Source organism: Amblyomma mixtum, chromosome 6 (genome assembly GCF_055824585.1).
Source record: "Amblyomma mixtum isolate Tamu chromosome 6, ASM5582458v1, whole genome shotgun sequence".
Lineage (NCBI taxonomy): Eukaryota > Metazoa > Arthropoda > Arachnida > Ixodida > Ixodidae > Amblyomma > Amblyomma mixtum.
The window spans coordinates 19,272,712-19,293,475 of NC_143017.1; the positions used below are offsets into that span (position 1 = coordinate 19,272,712).

General features: G+C 47.6%; 1 protein-coding gene across 2 annotated transcripts in view; it reads left to right on the forward strand.

Moving 5' to 3' along the window:
• The window catches only part of LOC149338344 (uncharacterized), a 38,416-nt gene extending 28,347 nt beyond the window's left edge, over positions 1 to 10,069 (forward strand). For both annotated transcript variants that reach the window (XM_089547621.1, XM_089547620.1), the window contains 3 exons: positions 5,179 to 5,340; positions 6,758 to 6,807; positions 9,925 to 10,069. In XM_089547621.1, coding sequence (XP_089403747.1) covers positions 5,179 to 5,340; positions 6,758 to 6,807; positions 9,925 to 10,017 — 305 coding nt within the window. In that variant the 3' untranslated portion in view covers positions 10,018 to 10,069. The remainder of the gene's footprint in view (positions 1 to 5,178; positions 5,341 to 6,757; positions 6,808 to 9,924) is intronic.
• The last annotated feature ends 10,695 nt before the right edge of the window (positions 10,070 to 20,764 follow it).

Consider the following 20,764-nt stretch of genomic DNA (forward strand, 5'->3'; position numbering starts at 1 on the left):
CCCGACGATGCCGTGTCGTTATTTGAAGCGCGACAGCCAGCCGGGACTTGCCTTGAATTTGTTTTGGCTCAGTAAGCACGCGAAAGAGTGAGCTTTTTGTTGGAGCAGGTCTCCACTCACGGAAATATTCTTCGCCCTCAAATCCATAAACTATGCGAAGAGGGCCTCTTCCATTTTGCCTTGGAGAGCAGTCTTCAGCGTTTTTTTGCGCAAGAGATTCCCAGACGAAGTGGCGCGGAGGATGTCATCTTTCCCTTTCAATATTGTGGAGAGAGTACTCGCTGGAATGCCATGTGCTGCAGCCACGTCACATTTCATCTGTCCACTTGTCAAAGCATGAATTATGTCCGCTTTCTCGTCCAGGATAAGCCTTTTTTGTTTCTTGCAGGGCTCCATCTGCTAGTCAGGAGGGTTAGCGGCGTGCTTGCTCGCACACACCACGTCCGCATTCACGATAGCAAGGCTAGACTGACTGGAGGCCTAGCAAGCTGAGCTTGACAAAGACATGCGCTCAAAGGCATGGAAAAATATCCGCACGACGACGACGGCGAGCAAACACAGAGCACAACACAAAAAAAAAACACGCTGAACTGCAACAGCGCCATCTATGAAATGTGGCACGAAACTTTTTTATCGCTGGTGCCATCTGGTGAACTCGACTCAACATTACAACTCTCGTTTTGCGCCGCGCAGTTTGGAAAAAGCGGGATGAAGCTACTTTGCACTGTTACCGCTGACTCACAGTCAATAAATTTTGGGGTGCTCTCTACAAAATAGACCAAAAATTAACAAAATTAACACTTTTTCACCTTTATTTCTCAAAGAAAGGTTTGTTAAGTTGGGACAGATCACAGAATCGGTTTCGTTCTTTCGGATTAGTCAAAGCATTGAACCCTATAGTCTCTGAGGGGAAATTGGGATATGTTCGTTAAATCGGGTTTTGCTTGAATCGAGTTTTGACTGTAGTTGGTTCCGTGTATGTATTAAAACGAGTTGGAAGTTGCCGCTTCGTTTGGCGTGTACCTCTGTGTTTCGTCTGCTTTTTTGTGGCGTTAAATACTTAAATATCAACCTGTTTCTTGAGCAGACTTCCTTTGGCACCGTGTCGGACAACTCTTACATCAGTAGACTCGCGATAATTCAAACTCTGATAATTCGTACTTTCGGTTAATTCAAACAAAATTCAAAATTTTGGTTGGCCCGCTATGCTTTCAATGTATTTAAGAGCCGCTTAATTCAAACTCCGCCATTCGGTTTATTCGTACTTTTTGCGTGTTCATACTGAAAAATATCTGCTGCTTCGCTGCAACTAGCTGAAAATTTGCGGTTTTATATCGTAACAGTAACAAATCTAACAATAAGCGCACCTCACCGCACGATCATTCGTCAACATGCCGCGGAAAAAAAAAAAAAAAAGCCGACGGGTACGAAAGTGACTCTTGTCGGCCGACTCTGTAGCACGTGACCTGCTTTTCGAAAAAAAAAAAAAAAAGAGCCGACGGGTACGAAAGTGACTCTTGTCGGCGACTCTGTAGCACGTGACCTGCTTTTCGGACTGACTACGCCAGCCGTGCACGCTCGTTCCCCGATCGACCATGTCGCCGCGGGGAAAGTATCGGACGCTTTCCGTCAAAGAGAAATTGGCGGCCATCGAAGAGGTCGATGCTGGAGTTAAGAAGACTGCAGTGGCAGCAAAATATGGAATCACTAAAAGCACGCTGACAACAATCCTTAAAGTTAAAGACAAGCTGCGGAGCAACGCAAGCCGCTTCGCGCCCGACAGAAAAAGGCTTAGGGAAGCGGCGCACCCAGAACTCGAAAAAGCTGTTCTCCTTTGGCTGAAGCGCGCACGGAGCTCCAATCTGCCAGTGAATGGACCAATCCTGCGGGAAAAAGCTGAACAGCTGTCGCTGCGCTTCGGAATTGAAGGCTTTAAGTGCAGCGATGGCTGGATTTCTCGCTTCAAGGAGCGACACGGGCTCGCCTTCAAAACAGTAAGTGGTGAAGCGGCAGCAGTCGATGAAGCCGTAACTACCGACTGGCAGCACACGCGACTGAAGAACCTGCTGCATGAATACTCCCCAGCTGACACTTACAACGCCGACGAAATGGGGCTGTTTTTCAAGTGCCTTCCTAATCAGACGTTGTGTCGAAAGGGCGAGCGGTGCACTGGCGGAAAACTTAGCAAAGAGAGGCTGACAGTCATGGTTTGTGCTAACATGGACGGAAGCCACAAGCCTGAACTTTTTGTTGTCGGAAAGTCAAAGCGCCCCAGGTGCTTCAAAGGTGTCCGAACACTGCCAGTTGATTACGCGGGAAACACACGCGCATGGATGACGCAATCCTTATTTGAGGATTGGCTCCGGAAACTGGACGGGCAGTTCAAGCGGGCGAAGAGGAAAGTCTTGCTCATCGTCGACAATTGCCCTGCACATGGCGAAGTGGAGGGGCTGGAAGCAATTCGCCTCGAATTTTTGCCTCCCAATACGACAGCTGTCCTCCAGCCCCTGGATCAAGGGGTGATAAAATGCCTGAAAGTCAATTACAGGAAGCTGCTACTGAAGAGAATGTTGGTGTGTATGGACAATTCAATGCCATACACCATAACACTGCTGTCATCGTTGGGGATGCTTGCTGCTGCATGGAATGCTGTGACGCCAACAACAATACAAAATTGTTTTCAGCACGCCTTCCGCATCCCTGGCTGCAGCAGTGACTTGCCTGACTGCCAGCAAAGTGAAGAAGGTTGCCTGCAAAGCGATGACGCAAACGAAGTGCTTTCTGCTTTGCAACTGCACAACGTAGCTGCCGACCTCGGCGATTATGCAGCTGCTGATGACGACCTGTGTGTGTGCAGGGAGGACACCCTTGATGACCTGGCAGCGGAGGTGTTGCCACCAGAAGGCAGTAGTGAAAGTGAGGAGGAGTTGCGAGAAGAGGAATCCACTGTGACATCTGCACAAGCATTCCATCACATTGCTCAAGTCCGCCAATTTCTGATGGCAGCAGAAAACTCCCAAAATGAACTGGCTGCTCTCACTGGCATAGAGAGCTTTGTGTTGAAAGCGCATGTAGCACGAAAGCAGTCGACCATTCATGATTTTTTTAAAAGGTCTGGTCAGCAGTAGATGATGACTAATAAATTTGTGCTGTACCTTCTACCTCTGCAGTTTGTTTATTTCGTGTAGTTGAGGTATGGAAGTGCTTAAAAATGATCCAAATAGATGCCTGATCACAGTGTGCTCTGTCATCTGGCCCAGAGTTGTATACACAAAAACTTCTGATAATTCAAACTTCCTGATAATTCAAACAAAATCCTGGGGTCTCTTCGAGTTTGAATTAATGAGAGTCTACTGTAATTATGCATGCGTGTGGTGCGATATTGATATGTGATGGCAAGCCACTGAAAACAGACGACATCGCGGGGCGTGATTTATTTATTTATTATTCCTCAGAGGTCCAAAAGGGACATCCATGGGGCAGGATTTAATGGCTGCAGGCCTAGCATGAGCGCTCCTTCCCGTGCCACTGCCTTTTTCGTCTTTTTCTAGTCCGTGTCAGTATACCGTATTTACTTGCATAATAGGCGCACCCAGTTTGGTCGCGAAAAATTATTTTTTTTTTTATTTCCTCCATAATAGGCGCATCCCGAACTTGGCCCTGAGATCAACACTGTATTTACATGCTTGCAAGCCGATGCCTCCCCCCACCCCCCAATCTGTATTTTAACAAAGTTTTTGCTCAACTGACTACCAGTCCTCACTAGTGATGCTGCCGTCGCAGCTGCTGCGGACCCACAGCACGTACAGCGACATCGCATGGAATCGCCGTACAGTTTTCAGGGATGCTCACTTGAAACGTCTGTTGGGAAAGCTTCATCTCCAGCCGGAAACGTTCCCGACTTAGGCCCGCGAAAACCTCGGCGGTTGGAGTCACGTACGAAAATTTATGTACGCCGCAGTCGCAACTGCCGCATGCTTGCCGTGCTCGAGAACAAACTCCCAGCCGTGTAGCTGTTAAGGTGCTTGCCCGCCATGCTAAAACAGCAACGCTCGGCGGCAAAGCCACAACTACAATGAGCTGGCACGCTACCACAGATCTCGACACTTAGGCCGCCACAAAAAAAAAAAACTGGAGCTGGTGATGCTCATACCGATATAGATAGCGAAAGCTCGCGGCGGAAGAAAAAGTTTATGATGGTGATGAGCTTGGCCTCTGTGAACAAGTGTCCGTTGTGTGCAGCCAGAGCTGATCGCGGAGGCCGCGGCGCGTGCATTTCGAAGGCTATTCCCGCGTGGGTCGTGAAAAGCTTCGGTACGGCCCTTACACAGACCTTTTTTTTTTTAATATTTCCTTCGGGAAAACAGGGTGCGGCCCATACACAGGTGCGCTTATGCGGTATGTTCAATTTTGCGAGTCGAAAAAATTTCCGGAAATTTTGCCCCGCGTAATAGGCGCACCCTGAACTTTGAGCCGGATTTTCTGGAAAAAGAGAGTGCCTGTTATGCGAGTAAATGCGGTATTATCCACGGCTTGGTTGAAACTACTTTTGACCCCGCACAGTAGGTTGACTTACGAGTTCATGTATAGGTTGACTCCAGTTATAAGTGGACCCCCCACCTTTCGAAGGTCATTTTTCAGAAAAAGAATGTTGACCTGTAGTTGGCAATATACACCAGCTTCACACCTTGCCGCAAAACTTAAGAGTGTAGAAGAGGCTTAATAATGGAAAGAAGTTTGGGTGGCAGACTGTTCGTTTTGCGGGCTGTCTGCGGAAAAAAAGAGTAACGAAACGGGTTACCGGCAAAAAAGTATCCTTTCATTTTTTGGTCATGATCGCCTTGTGAAGTATGGGAAGCAGGTCTCGCGTATATTTTCACAGTCTATGCCTGTGTGTGAGCAATAGGTACTGTGGAAAAGTTAAAGGCAAGGCAGGGTGTGTTGCTGGGCAAGTTGGTTTGACATCCTGAACATGCAGCAGTGCTGAGAGACGAGGGACGAAGGAGAGACGAGACACACAGCGCCCTGTGTGTCTCGTCTCTCCTTCGTCCCTCGTCTGCCAGCGCTGCAATGTTCAGGTTGAGGCAGAGGTTTTCCCAGTGGTCTCATCTGGCCTTATGTGCGCATGCTGTGTTGGCAATGGACCGCGAGTGATTGGGTGATGATTGGTGGGTGCAGACGATGAGCAGCAGCAGGGCAGTGGAGCAGGAGCAGGGGAGGAGGAGGAGGAGGAGGGGGCCAGCCCTGAGGCGGTGCCACCGCGGCTGGTGCAGGAGAACCAGAGTGGCTCAGCACGCACCGATTTTGCCAGCCACCATCGCAAGCGGAGCCTCCTGCCAGGTGGGTGTCTATTGTCATGCCTCGAGGGTAAGCAGAGATGGCAGGTCTGGAAATGGTAAGAAAAAAATTGCCTGTGGTGTAGCTCTGGTTAACCCGAGTTGAATTGCGAAAGCAGTTGAGCGCGTTGTCTCTTCCTCGCTTCGTTCTTTCGTTGTTGCCTCTCTTTCGCGCTCTCCATAACGACTGGAATCCACTGAGGCGAAGGGCATACAATTTCTGCAGTTTGTGTTCCTCAGTGCATCCTTTTGGGATGCACCATCATTGGACCCACTTCTCAGCCACCTCGAATTTCCTGCCTGCCACAGGCTTGCTGTGGCCAAGAGCGAACTCCCAGCCACATAGCTATTGAGGTGCTTGCCCATTGTGCTACAATCCCAACATTCGGTGACAGCACACGAAAGCCACAACTCCCCGTGCCTTTGACAGCCACAAAAAGTTGGAGCTGGTGATGCTGATGCCGATATGGAAAGCGGGAACTCTCGGCAGAGGAAAAAGTCGATTATGATGAGACGCGGCCTCCTCCATACTTCTATTCCAAGAGAGGGCAAGTATATCAGGGGGCGGCGGAAAGTTAGGTGGGCGGATGAGATTTAGAGGTTTGCGGGGATACGGTTGCCGCAGCTGGCTAAGGAGAGGGTTAATTGGAGAGACATGGGAGGGGCCTTTGCCCTGCAGTGGGCGTATAGTCAGGCCGATGATGATGATATCACAAGGAAATTACAGATGTCCGTGTCTTGTGCGAGGTAGCATTATCGTGCTTTCCTAGAGGCTAAAAGGAAGCAGGAAGTGCAAAGCAGCAGCTGAATGAATGTGTGCTGTTGGCAAAGAAGATCGAGGGAAAAAAAAAAAAGAAGTTGGAAGCAGCTGTTGGCGCATTGAATGCTTCAGCAGACACTTATGCTGAGAGAAAGCAGAGGAAGGTGCCAATGACATGATATGGGTCTTCAGTAAAACGGAGAGTTGAGCTAGTTGGTGCATACTGCTGGGAAAAAAGCAGCGCTGAGACAAGGGACAAAGAAAGAAGAAGACAACAGGACCAGCGCTGACTGTCAACTGAAAGTTTATTCGAAACAACACGCAATATATACTCCGTCGACAACCAAGAGCGCATGGCAACACCAAAAGCTATTAGTGATACATCAATCACCTGGATCAAGATACTTTAGTTCACAGTCATGAACTGTTACAGAGGGGGTGCTCACGCACGAGTCACTGTTTTTGTGGATGTGAAATGCTTCACTGATTTCCCTTGTTAGTTTATCTTTGTGTTTGTACAGGATCCTAGTTTCATTAAAAAATGGGAATGCATGATTTTTCAGAAGAATCAGGTTGGTTATTCTGGAATAACCAACCTATTAATGCGCTGCGGTTACACCTTGCTGCCAGCGGCTGACGGGGTGGGAACTTGTTTGTGCAGGTGCAGTGGACATGGTGCTGACATCATCAGCGGCTGCACTTTTGCAACAGGTGAGCTGAGCTGCCGTTTCATATAGGGCAGAGTACTGCGTAAGCAAAAACGAGGTGCTTTTTTATAGTTGGCGAGTGGATGTCTAGCATGAGTTGGCATTTTTAGGGGAAATGTGTGTGCCTTGAGATCTTGTTGCTACGATCCCGCTTAACACGTTCCTTTTTTTTTTGGCATACTAGGTTTTTTTAAGGCAAAAAGCTTTGCTGCTGCCGTTCTTCAAGGTCATTGTCGATATGCGAAACGACTTTTTAGGCAGCGGAGCGCAGAATGTAAATAATAAAATAAAAATGAAAACAATGATAAAATAAAAGCAAGGCAAGCAAGAGAGAGTAGCGAAATAAAAAGCAAGAAGAAAAGGTAGAAAATAAAAACAAAAATGAAATAAAAACTATGTGAATAGAAGTAAAAAAATTGCAGGAAAGCAGCTTTCGCTCTCTGCATTAAGGTTTGGCAGAAATGCGACGAACCTGCATCAGTTTTTGCAGCTGACCTCCACTTTTATAGTGAGAGCTCTACTCTTTGAGTTACAATTTTCAATTTCGATGCAGATGAGACGGTGACCTTCAGTGCCTCACAAGGTCACACCAAACTTAAAGGTGCACTGAAGAGGAATCTGAACTTGTCTTTTTGCCGCGGGAACTCGATCTACACGTTCCTAGCATTCTTAGAAACTGCGACTTATTGCCCTGTGTGGCCAATTTCCCTAATTAAATCGAATTAACGTCCGGCTCCTGCACTTTTTTTTTAATTCTGCCTCGTACGGTGGGCGGAGTCGACCAACGCGTGGAGTGCCTTTCACCCAGTCCCGTGGCGGCTTGCCGCTCTGCCATCGGCGGAGTAATACGTAGTAGTCCGTAGTAGCAAATAGTCCGCGCGTATTTTTATTACTGCGGGCTTATTTTGCGGCTTATTATCTGCGAATGAAACTATTCATGGAAACCTAAAAAACAAAATAAAGCGAAAGCAAAGCCTCCATGGAGCTGGCTGAAAGGAACTTCACGCGTTGGTCGACTCCGCCCATCGTACGAGGCAGAATTAAAAAAAAAGGGCGGGAGCCGGACGTTAATTCGATTTAATTAGGGAAATCGGCCATACAGGGCAATAAGTTGCAGTTTCTAAGAATGCTAGGAACGTGTAGATCGAGTTCCCGCGGCAAAAAGACAAGTTCAGAATCCTCTTCAGTGCACCTTTAACTGTTTTGTGGTGTGTCTCAAGATATGGTAGTATGACTATGTGATCATATGACTATGACCATCTTGTACCTTACCTTGACATTTGATTTGAGACAGTGGGCACATCAGCGATGACCTTCAATGTGAACAGAACAACTGCATGGTGGCATGGCCCAAGCTATGGTGGTATGACCACATGATCATATGACTATGACGATTGAGTGTAACTAGGTTCAAGCCATGACGAGCCCCAGCCATTTTTTGTTTTTTAGAAGCAGCTAGCTGCTGACCAAATGAAATGAAAGAGAAAATCTGGCTTGCCTGCACCTGTATTCTGCTGCCTTAACACTTGTTATCCAGCTTTGCCATCTTTCTTGTGGTCCCCCCCCCCCCTTATTGAATGTTTTGAGCTGATAGCCACTTTACCTTAGAATCCCCTCTCTCCAACACAAAAAAATCATCTTTCAGAGTGATGATTAAAAGCATTTTAATACTGCAAAACCAGGGAGCGGAAACCAAAATCAGGTTTTGGCCTATGGCGTATCACGCCTCAGCAGTGACAGAACCGCACCACTCCCAAACACACGGGCGCCACGCCAACAACAACCTTTATTGCCTTCTCCTATCTCCCATCTCCCCGTCTCCCGCCGCCGCCGCTCTCCCTCCCGATGATGATCACCAGGCGGTCCGCTAGCACCCTCTCGTTGCATCCCCCGGAACTAGTCCCTCCGCCACCACACTGTCCTAACAGGCGTCACAATAAACCAGCCTAGGGCATGACTGACACTGTCACAAGGCCTGTTGTGTGCTCGTTGGTTGGCTAGAACAGTGACTGGAAGCCACAGCTCGGGTCATTATTTGTCGGAAGTGACCAAAAACAAGTTCGAATTTTTGTCCTTCGGCAAATGCAGTGAGTATGAAAGAGCGCGCCAACTGTGACATCACACATGCTGGTTGCCCCTAAAAATCACCCCGAATGGGGCCAGGAACTGGGAAATTTTAGAATTCATTTGCGCTACATCAAAACACCGCCTGACTGTGAAATTCAGCACAAAAGACCTGACATAACTGCAGTTAACGTGCCGCGTAATTTTTAATACAATTTGTGCCGGTAGAAAAAATGCCAGAGCTGCCCTCAAATCCACCCCTGTGTTAGTCATGTTGGTGTCATCGCCCTTGTGTTCCCAGTTGGTCGAAGCCTTGTCGTCTTTGTCAGCCTGTAACAATGTCTACTTCAGGACAAAGGCCTCTGCTGCAGCCTCATTAGCCCTTTCAGCCGCTTTGTACACAATTGCGTAAGCGGCAAACTTACAGCTTTTTCTGGGAAACTGGTGCACCTAGCAGTGATTTCATTAATCCAGTCAAATTGAGCACCCTTCTTGCTGCAAATAAGTTGCTTTTTTGTACCATGTAGCGAATGCACTAAGTAATATTTCATATAAGAGTGAGCTAGGTAGCACTTTCACCGCCGTTTTTGTGCAAACAGATTTTGCCGCTATTGAAAACATTGAATGTTTTTGCTCAGTTTCGAGCATAATGTGCATCTTCGAAACACAAAGTGATTCCACGATCCCTAGGGTGTTTACCTGACACACGAGAGCATTTCGATGTTACTATTTCTAACAAATCTGACACTTTGTACGGAATTCTCCACATCGTTATAAAAACTTACCTGCTGGTCTTTCACGTTCGAAAACTAATTCCCTTTCTTGAGGCCTGAATATACTACTAAGGTGAAAAAAATAATTGATTTCAGTCAAAACAAAAAATGGCACCTGGAACGGTTAAGACCGCGAGGTGGTTATTCATGTGGGTCAAGAATATACACTATATTTCCTAATCTCACCTGCCCCTTCGAATCCACTCTTTTTATCCCTAGGGACCCCATTTCTTGTTGATTCCACACACTTGTGCGATGCTGAAGGGGGTTCATATGTTTTTCAGGAGGAGAACTTGTACTCGGAGCTGTCGGTGCTGGCGGAGCACACGGCCACTTCGGACATTGGAGCCACCATCAGGCTGCAGGACTTGGACTGAGAACCATTTTGCTCAAAACGGAGGCTACAAATAAAACAACCTCTGGTTTGCCCTCTCTGGTTATTATTAAACAGCAGCGGACCGGGAACACGTTGGTTTCCTGGACGCCCCTACGAACGCGAGCTGCATAGTGACTGCAACAGGTAGAGCAGCTGAGCGTACGAAAACAGTTTCCTCCGCTACTTGCTGAAGAAAGCTGGCCAGTGAGGCTGCCTTAAAAATACCAAGGCTTTTCACAGAATACCGTATTTACTCTCATAATGATCGCACTTTTTATTTCAAAAGATTGACGCAAATTTAGGGGTGGGATCATTACGCGGGGTAAATTAAAAAAAAAATTTGAGCACGGATAACGCACACAAGTCGCAGGCAGACAACCCTTATCACATGGGCGCGCTACCCGCGGTTATCGCGAATCGATCTCGGCGATATCGGCTTACGTCGTTAACCGATAAGGTAGAGTGCGAAAAGCGCAAGAGCTGGCCCACTTCAAGAGCGTGCTTTCTTCGCACTAGATCGCATTACAAGATCACGTTCAAAATGCGGCCTTCGATCTCGTCCGATTGCGCGGCAACAGCGCGCTCGAGCTACGCATTTTACCGCCGTTACGCCGAAAAATGTCCGGTCCCTGCCGCATCGTGGATGTACTTGGGTCTGCCACGTTCGCAACGCTCGGGGCACTGGATTCCGCGCGCTTACCGCAATGGTGCCGCCCGCGAGCGCGGCGGACGACGGCGCTCTGTATTCCCTAGTCGTCGCTAGGCCTAACTTGTTTCGTAACGAAGCCATAGTGGACGGCGCTTTTGAATTGGCCAACGCTATAATGAATGTTCTACTTATGGCGCTGCCTTACTCACAACCTCATTGTTTCATATTAAAAGAAATATATACGATCGATTTCAGCGATGTCTTCGCAGCGGAACTGGCCAAGCAGCTGCAACGGCGGCAGCTGCTGCGCGGCTGAGAACGTAAAACTAGCTAGTATCGCAGTTATTACTCCTTCCAGCAACTCGGTACAGGCCCGCGATCCTCAAGGATCATTCATTTTTGACGTTCCCGTATCCCAGGGCTTATTATTTACGAAAAAAATAAAGTTTAGCCGGATCACCGCGTCACTTCGTTCGTTGCACCGCAACCCAGAACGGTGGCGAGACTTGCGACAACGGCGAACCGTGATTCGAGATAACCGCAGTTAAGTTTGGTATCCGCGGTTAAGCATAACCGCATTTAGACTGCCCGTGTGACCGCGGGTCAACGAACGGGCGGCTGCCGCTGCAATGCTGACAGAGCAAGATCGTAATCTGCACGTGCCATCTGTCAGACAAATAAGCAAGTACGATCATCGTCGGCTAGACTCGACATCGTCACCAAATTGCCGCGGCAAGTTCGGGTACGATCATTACGCGGGGAATAAAAAAAAACTGAATTTTGCCAACAAAATTCGGGGGCGCGATCATTATGCGAGTAAATACGGTACTTGCATAAGCTGTTTTAGCACAGTAGCGCATAATTTTGGCCCACAGGTTTCAACAGCCTCACTTAGGTTGCAAGCAAAGAAGCCAGAATTTAGTTTCTGTAAGATAAAAATGAATTTTGCAGTGAAGGGTACTATAATGAAAGAATTAAATCGCCAAATGCATAGGCGCTGTGTATTGTTTGGTTCAAAGTAATGTCTCTGTGCTTAAAGGTGCACTTAAGAGGAATCTGAACTCGCGTTTTTGCCGCGGGAACTCAATCTACACGTTGCGAGCATTCTTAGAAACTTCGAATGATTGCCCTGTGAAGCCAGTTTTTCTAGTTTAAATCGGATTAATGTCCGGCACCCGTCATTTTTTTTTAATTCCCCGCAGACTGCGGGAATTTTTTAATTCCCTGCAGTGCCTTTCAGGCAGTCGCATGGCGGCCTAGCTTCGCTTTTATTTTGTCTTAGATTTCCGTGAATAAATAGATCTCGTCAGAGACTACATAGCTGCAAATTAGGCCCACAGAAATAAAAAAAATACGCATGGACTCTGTTTTCGCGGATAACTGCGTATCACTCCGCCGTTGGCAGAGCGGCAGGCCGTCACGGGACTGGGTGAACGGTTGGCCGACTCCTCCCATCGTCTGCCATTTCTGTCGACAACTTCTGCTTACAACGATGAGGCATTAAAGGCTTCCGCCTTAAAATACAAGTTGGAATTCTTCTTCGGTGCACCTGTAATAACACGTTCTCCGGGCTCGGGGAAGACCCATGAAGGAAATATTGTTACGGTGCATAGTTGCTAGGCGAAGACGACGTTGTTTTGGGACGTTCGGCAGTGGACGAGGACGTGGCAGTTTGTGCTGTAGTGATTTAGCTCGGTGTGCCTTCTGACTGTGGCCTGTCCCGTCTGCTACTGGGCTAACCCCCCGTAATATTTGGTGGAGGTGCTGGGAGGTGAGTTCCCCACTCCCCGTTCTTCGAGCGATGTGCGCAGTTTCCTCAGGCTCTGCTCGTATTTTCGTCGCTTTATCCCGAACTTCGCCGACACGGCCCGTCCCCTTACCACCCTCCTGAAAAAGGATGTCCCTTTCTCCTGGGGCCTTGACCATGCTCGCTCCTTCACGGCACTTGTTGCGGCCCTCACTGCTCCACCTGCGCTGGCCCATTTCGACCCATCTGCGCATACGGAACTTCGCACAGACGACAGTGGCCATGGTATTGGCGCCATTCTTGCGCAGCGCCAACACGAGCACTTTCGTGTGATTGCTTACGCCAGCCGCCTGCTCTCTCCTTCCGAACGTAACTACTCCATTACGGAACGGGAGTGCCTTGCTCTTGTTTGGGCGTTAACAAAATTCCGCCCTTATTTGTTTGGAAGGCCCTTCTGCGTAGTTACGGATCACCATGCTTTACGTTGGCTGTCCTCTCTTAAAGACATTACAGGCCGTCTGGGTCACTGGGCCTTGCGTTTGCAAGAATACACATTTAGTGTTGTCTACAAGTCCGGCCAGCTGCACCAAGACGCTGACTGTCTGTCCCGCCATCCTGTTGATCCCCCTGATTCCCACACCCGTGATACCGACGATTATGTTCTGTCCGTATCGGACTTTCTAAACATTGGTGACGAGCAGCGCCGTGATCCATCTCTGCGTCTCATAGTCGACCGCCTCCGCAGCGACGCTTCCGATCCTGCTCTACGAATGTTCGTGCTGCATCACGATACTTTGTACCGACGCAATATGCGCCCAGATGGCGCCGACCTCTTGCTCGTCGTCCTGACCCATCTCCGCTCCACAGTACTTGCCCAACTTCATGACGCTCCTACTGCAGGGCACCTCGGCGTGTCACGCATGTACGACAGCGTGCGAAGGCGGTTCTTCTGGCCTGGCCTTTACCGCTCTGTCCGCGGTTATGTTGCTGCTTGTGATCAATGCCAGCGCCGGAAAACGCCTCCACTTCCACCCAGTGGCCTGCTTCGGCCCATCGACATCCCGACTGACCCATTTTTTCATGTTGGTCTCGACCTGCTTGGTCATTTTCCCCCATCAACATCCGGGAACAAGTGGATTGCCATTGCGACCGATTACACTACCCGGTACGCTATCACGCGCGCTATCCCTGCCAGCTGTGCCTCCGATGTCGCCAACTTTCTTCTCCATGACGTCGTCCTACTTCATGGCGCTCCTCGTCAACTGCTTACGATCGCGGTCCCTGCTTTCTTTCTAAAGTGGTCCACGACCTTCTGCGCTCCTGCTCTACGCGCCACAAGTTCACGACGGCCTACCATCCTCAGACCAACGGCCATACTGAGCGTCTTAACCGCACCCTGACGGACATGCTGTTTATGTATGCCTCGGACCACCATCGTGACTGGGACGTCAGTTTACTTTTCGTGACGTTCGCCTACAATTTCACACGCCATGATACCACCGGCTACTCCCCCTTCTACCTGCTCTTTGGCCGCGACCCGTTGCTACCCTTCGACAGCCTCCTGCCTCACGACCCTTGTACCAGCAGTTACGCTTGTGACGCCATTGCCCGAGCTGACGCCGCCCGCCAAATCGCTCGAGATCGCCTCGACGCTTCACAACTCGCTCAAAAACGACAGTACGACCTTCATCACCGTGACGCCCATTACCCTCCCGACTCCCTCGTACTCCTCTGGCTCCCTGCGCGTCGTGTGGGCCTGTGTGAGAAGTTGCTGCCTCGTTACGTGGGTCCTTACCGCGTCTTGCGGCAACTGAGCAGTGTGACCTACGAGATTGCGCCCCTGCAACCCCACACTCCTCGTGCGGCCCCCTCCACACAGCTCGTACACGTCGCCCGTCTTAAGCCCTACCATCCAAACCCACCACCTTAGGACGCCCAGGGACTGTGCTTCCTTCCGCCCGGCGGAGGAGGGGGGGGGGGGTAGTGTTACGGTGCATAGTTGCTAGGCGAAGACATTTTGGGACGTTTGGCAGTGGACGAGGACGTGGCAGTTTGTACTGGAGTGATTTAGCTCGGTGTGCCTTCTGACTCGGCCTGTCCCGTCTGCTGCTGGGCTAATCCCCGTAATAATATTTAGCATGCACTCATAAAATCTTAGCACCACAGCTTCCAAAACAAGCTTTTTGTGCTGTCGTATACTCTAGATATCATTTGAACACTACATTACACTTTTAAAGTTCATGAGGGTTATTTTGCTGACAGGAAATCCTCATTTCTCATACGTCATTCAACTTGGGTTTGGTTCTTTAGCCAGGTTGGAGCAAATTCCCCAAAGAGCGTTTTCTTGCTCTTTACGAGCAAGTCTACACGCACATGGAATGTGGAAGTAAATAGGGGGAATAAGCATGTAGGGATCAATGAAAATGTAATGATCATTAAAGAGATCCTGAAAGTTCATTTTAATTAGAATTCTTTTTTTTTGGTGAGTTGCTTCATCTCTCCCCTCACACATGTAGTATGTGTTTCTTCATTTTGGCCCCGTTTATTTCGCATTATTATTCCAATAGCTGCTCACATTCCAACGCTCTTAGAGGCACATTTTGATTTCGCTTTGAGCTTTTATCGGAGTGAAATGTCCTGCAAAAAAAGAACTCAGTTAACCAGTATATTGGCTAGCGGAGGTATTCAATTTTGCACCAGTGCGAAGAACCTGGTAACTCAGGCAAGTATTAAATTTTTTGACCACAGGGCCACGTACCTTGCTGCACACACAAATTAATTCTGAACATCTGCACAGCCAACACAAAACAGTCACATATGCTACAGTCAATGACTACCTGGAATTTTTGCGGATCGTGGCTCTACAGCAATCGGATGGTATATGTAGTCACCACATCTCTAATGAGGACTAGCCACTGACCACATCGCTAATCAAGCCGGAAGTGCTACCGTATTTACTGGCTTAATTTGCGCACTCCCAACCTTTTACCTGGATTTCTGGGATGGATGGATGGATGGATGGATGGATGTATGGATGGATGGATGGATAGGAGCGCCCCCTTTGAAACGGAGTGGTGGCAATTGCCACCATGCTCAGCTTTTTTTATTACTTTTTTGTTTACTGTGCTGGCAATTCTCATTACGATTCGCCATCATCTTTACCTACGGTTTCCTACAATTCTAACCTTATGCCACATCTCTGCTTTTCAGCCACCAATCCTCCAATCGCTTTTTGCTAACTTCCACTGCAGATTTATTACATGACCATTGTTATCTTTAAACCCTAGGGCCTCAGAAAGAGTGACTGTGCCTGCATCGACATCCGGATGGATACCAACACATTTGATTATGAGGTGTTCAATTTTTTCCACAGATCTACCACACACTGAACATGTGTCATCTTCTTCGTTAAATTTCTTTTTGTAGCTACGCGTTCTAAGACACCCTGACCTAGCTTCAAAAAGTAGGGCACTGCCTCTTGAGTTATCATAGCAAAATTCTTTCCTGATCTGCCTTTTCCAGTATCCATATAGTTCTACACTATGTTTCTTTTCCATTGAATTCATCCAATTTTTAACTTCCGCGTTTTTAACCTGTCGTTCAATGCTCTTTCTTTCTCAGTCCTCATGACCGGCATACTTACTGGTTAGTTTTCTAGTTCTTTTCCGCCACTGTGAGTCGACGCTCTTTCTGTATAAATATTTAAATACCTTAGCTGCCCACCTGTTACCGTCAATATCCACAGGCGTTCTGCATACAGGGTGTTTCACCTAAGACTTTCTGCAATTTTTAAAAATAGGCAAATTAAAATTTTATGCCGGTCTTTTTGGGAAATGTTTTATTCTGTGTAAAGGAAAATCAGGAGCTCTAAAATGTACTAATTAACTCAATAATTAACAAAGATTAAATAATTAACTTTTTAAATATGGCAGATTGGAGGTACATTGAAATTTCAACTTTGAGATGCCGGTCAGGCAAAGCCATATCGTATTTTAAACGAAAAAAAAAATCACATTTTTTTCGCACTGCAGCGCTCGCAATTCTGGCAGTTTTCGACGCGCGAAAACGAAACCGAGCAGACGAAGCGCACCACGAGGCACGCCCACGTGTGACGCAGTCAGGATGTTACCGGGCGAACCGCGCTGCCGGAGGTGGCCCCTCCCGTTCGCGAAATGGGCGTCTGGCGCAGAGTCATCGTTTGAGCGCCGGCTCTTATCGGCTGTCTGACTCTGTCCTTAACCCAGGGCTGTCTTCGTGGTATTTCATGGGACGCCGCAACATTTTTCTTTCTTTTAGTTTGCACTGCGTGAACGTTTGCTTTCAACTGACCGATAAGCTTGTTGCGCAGGGGTTCAAGCAGGATCTGAATTCTTTCTTAAAATACGTTCAAGAGCAAGACAAGGTTTCCTCCAGGTTTTAAGAAGCTGTTATGGTTTTTCTCTTCGCAATGAAATTAGTTGATGTGCATGCTTTTCTCCAACAAGATTTAGCGGGAAACCTTTAGATCACTGCACACAAAATTACTGTTAATATGCCACTCTGCTTCGACGACAAATGAAAATAAACATCGGAACGGTAAGCTGAGAGCACTTTAGAAGAGTAGTTTATTAAAATGTTGTGCATCTTAAAGCCGACTATGCAGAAACAGTCATTGCAAATCAGTCTCCTTAACGTATGTGCTCGAAGTGACCTCTTTGCATTGCAATGCACATCATCAAGCGATCTTTCACTGAGTTTACCGCTCGCACGATCACTTCTTGAGGGACATGTTCAAGTGACGTTTTGATTCTTTGTTTTAGGTCGTCGAGGCTCGCCGGTTCGGATTCGTACACTTTGCTCTTTATGTAACCCCACAAAAAAAAATCGAGGGGAGACAAGTCTGGTGAACGCGGTGGCCAGGCAATTGGTCCGCCGCGCCCAATCCACTGTTCGGGGAAGGAGCTGTTAAGAAATTGCACAGCCCGGGAAGCAGAATGTGGAGGTGCTCCATCATGCTGAAACCACATTGACCTCATGGCGTTCAGCGGCAACTCCGAAACGAAATCGGACACACAATTCTTTAAAATGTAGTCGGTATAACTCTTGCCGGTGAGATTCCCATCAATAAAATAAGGGCCAATAATCTGACCTCGAAAAATTCCGCACCACACATTTGCCGACCAGCGAACCTGATGGTGGTGTGGGCGAAGCCAATATGGGTTTGTCTGGGACCAGTAGTGTGCGTTGTGCACATTGATAATTGCGTTCCTGTTGAACTGGGCCTCGTCAGTCCACAAGATACGGTGCAAGAAGTCAGGGCACTCATCGCATTGGATCAAGCACCAATTACTGAAGTCCAGCCTTTTGTCATAGTCACTGGCCGTCAATTCCTGATGCAGACACAAATGGTAAGGATGGTATCTGTGCACTGAGAGCAGCCGCCAAACAGTGGAAGAACTGGCACCGGTCGCTCGGGCGATTTCTCGCACGCTAGCTTCTGGCTTCACAGCGACGTACCTTATTACAGCTGACTCATGTGATTCGGCTGCTGGTGCTTTTCGCTTTCTCCTTTGAGGCTCCACAGATCCAGTTGTACGGAATCTATTGAAGATGCTCCTGAAAGTTGGGAGTGCGGGAACACGAGAAGCAGGATTCTTCGCCTTGAATAAACTTGCTGCCAGAGGTGCGTTTTCATTTGCATTAACATAGGCAATAACAATGTCCACCTTTTCAGCAGTCGAAAAGTTACGCGGCGCTGTCGGAGCCATGCTGAAGGCACGTCCAGAGATGTGGCAGAAAGAGCACAAGCCAAGCCTCAAAACAAGAACTCGTTACCGAAAAAAAAAAAAATCTAGACACCGATTTGCCCGATGTCTATGCTTGCAACTGTTTTCTTTTTCTTGCACCTCTTTCGCAGCCAAAAACTGAAGCCTAGGCGAGCTGATATGCCCAAACTGTCAGCGCTACGCCCGGACCGTGACGAGGCGCGCGCGCATTGCGTTGGCAATATCTCAGATGCCTACGAGTCGATGACGCTGCGCTAGACGAGCATTTCGCGAGCGGCAGCGGCCAAGCCGTCCAGCCAGTGACGTCATGACTGCGTCACTCGTGGGCGTCCCTAAAAGCGCGCTTCGTCTGCTAGGTTTCGGTTTCGTGCGTCGAAAACCGCCAGAATTTCTAGCGCTGCAGTGCCGAAGAAATGAGCTTTTTTTCTCGTTTAAAATTCGATATGGCTTTGCCTGACCGGCATCTCAAAGTTGCAATTTCAATGTACCTCCAATCTGCCATATCTAAAAAGTTAATTATTTAATCTTTGTTAATTATTGAGTTAATTAGTACCTTTTAGAGCTCCTGATTTTCCTTTACACAGAATACAACATTTCCCAAAAAGACCGGCACAAAATTTTAATTTGCCTATTTTTAAAAATTGCAGAAAGTCTTAGGTGAAACACCCTGTATAGTATTTTACTCTTAGCTTCCCGTGCTTCGAACGATGCCCAGCCCATATCCCCTTGTACTGCCTCGTTTGTGGTTTTGCCGTGGGCACCTAGTGCTTATCTTTCAACAGCCCTCTGATTTACGTCTAATCTCGACTGAACTTCTGCCCTTAAGCACAGAACCGCATTGCCGAAAGTAAGTCCCGGCACCATTATTCCTTTCCAAATACCTCTTAGTACTTCATATTTGTTGTACCCCCATAATGCCCTATGTTCCATTATCCCGGTGTCTCTTCGTCCTTTTGCCCTAAGAGCCTGTTCATGCTTTTCCGTGTATATCTGCCCTTCGTTTAGTCATATCCCGAGGTATTTGTATTCGGCCAATTTGGGTATTTCGTGGCCTTGTATTGTAAGCACCTGGTCAGTTGTATCGTTAAAAATCATCACACCTGATTTAGTTGCGCTAAAACTGAATCCTAGAGCGTCTCCTGGTCTCCACAGCAATTAACCAAAGTTTGTAAATCTTTCTGGCTATCTGCTAACAGTACAATATCGTCCGCATACATCAAACCCGGGAGTTGCTGTTCAACTACATTTCCGCCTAATCTGTACTACAGATTATAGCCCAGATTACTTTCTTCTTGCCTTCTTTCCATATTTATCACATAAAGCATGAACAGCAGCGGTGATAGAGGACAACCGTGCCTTAATCCTGTGTGCACCCTCACAGTTGTACTTTTTTCCCCTTCCCATGTAATTTCAACTTCATTATCTCGGTAGATTTCCTGCAGAAAATCAATTACCTCATCACCGATACTATCTTTCAATATGCTCCACAGGAGTTCCCTGTTCACGTTATCGTATGCACCGCTTATGTCCAGAAAGGCTAAAAACAGAGGTCTGTTTTCCGCCTTAGCTATTTCTATGCATTGGGTAAGCACGAACAGGCTATCATCTAAGCGCCTACCCCTTCTGAACCCATTCTGAAGTTCTCCGAGTATCCTATTACCTTCTACCCATGACTGCATTTTTAATTTCACCGCCTGCATTGCCAGCCTGTACATAAGAGATGTTTTCGTAATCGGACGGAAGGATTTTATGTTCATTTTATCTCCTTTCCCTTTATAAATCAAATTCATTTTACTCTGTCTCCAGCTGTGCGGAATTTGCTGATTTGTTATGACTGTTTCCAATGCGCGCTTCCTCAATCAGCGCTTCCTTGCTTCTTGGGCCAAGTTCATTAATCAGCTTAATTGGAATTTCGTCTATCCCTGCGGATGTGGTTTTAGGAATATTCGCTTCCTCCTTTTCCCAGTTAAGACTAGTCAGTTCTAAGCTGTTCTCTACTGTGCTGTCCTGTGTTGCCGCCTCACTTGGGGAGATTACCCCATTGTCGTTGCTAAAAGACGCAGCTATAAATGACGTAATGTAGTTCACAGCATCGTCTCCCTCTAAACATTTTCCCTCAGCATCCATAATCTGTTCCAGCGTTTTTTGATTTGTTTTTCCCAACCAGCTTAAATGGTACCGGAATTTTCTCGGCCCCCTTTTATTTGCCTTGCGAACTTCAGCCAGCCATTTATCAGAGGACTGCTTCATTTTAGCCTGGACTAGGACCTGAACTTGCTGTTTCTTTTGTGGATAAGATTCCCATTTTTTGCCTATTTCCTCTTCAAATAACTGCGCCCTCTTTGCTTCTCTGTGTTCCCTTGAAGCCACCCGTCGTTGTTCGATGGCCTCCTTAATTTCCATATTCCACCAGCTTCGTGGCTTCCTCTTTCCTCTCCAGCGGTTTACTCCTTTCACTTGTTTCATTGTTGTAGCGATGAGCAGTTCTAACTGATTATAATCCCACTTTTCCATGTGGCGTTTCTCAATTACTTCTTCTATATCGGCTTATATTAGCGCTATTTGTTCACCGTTTAATTTTGAGTTG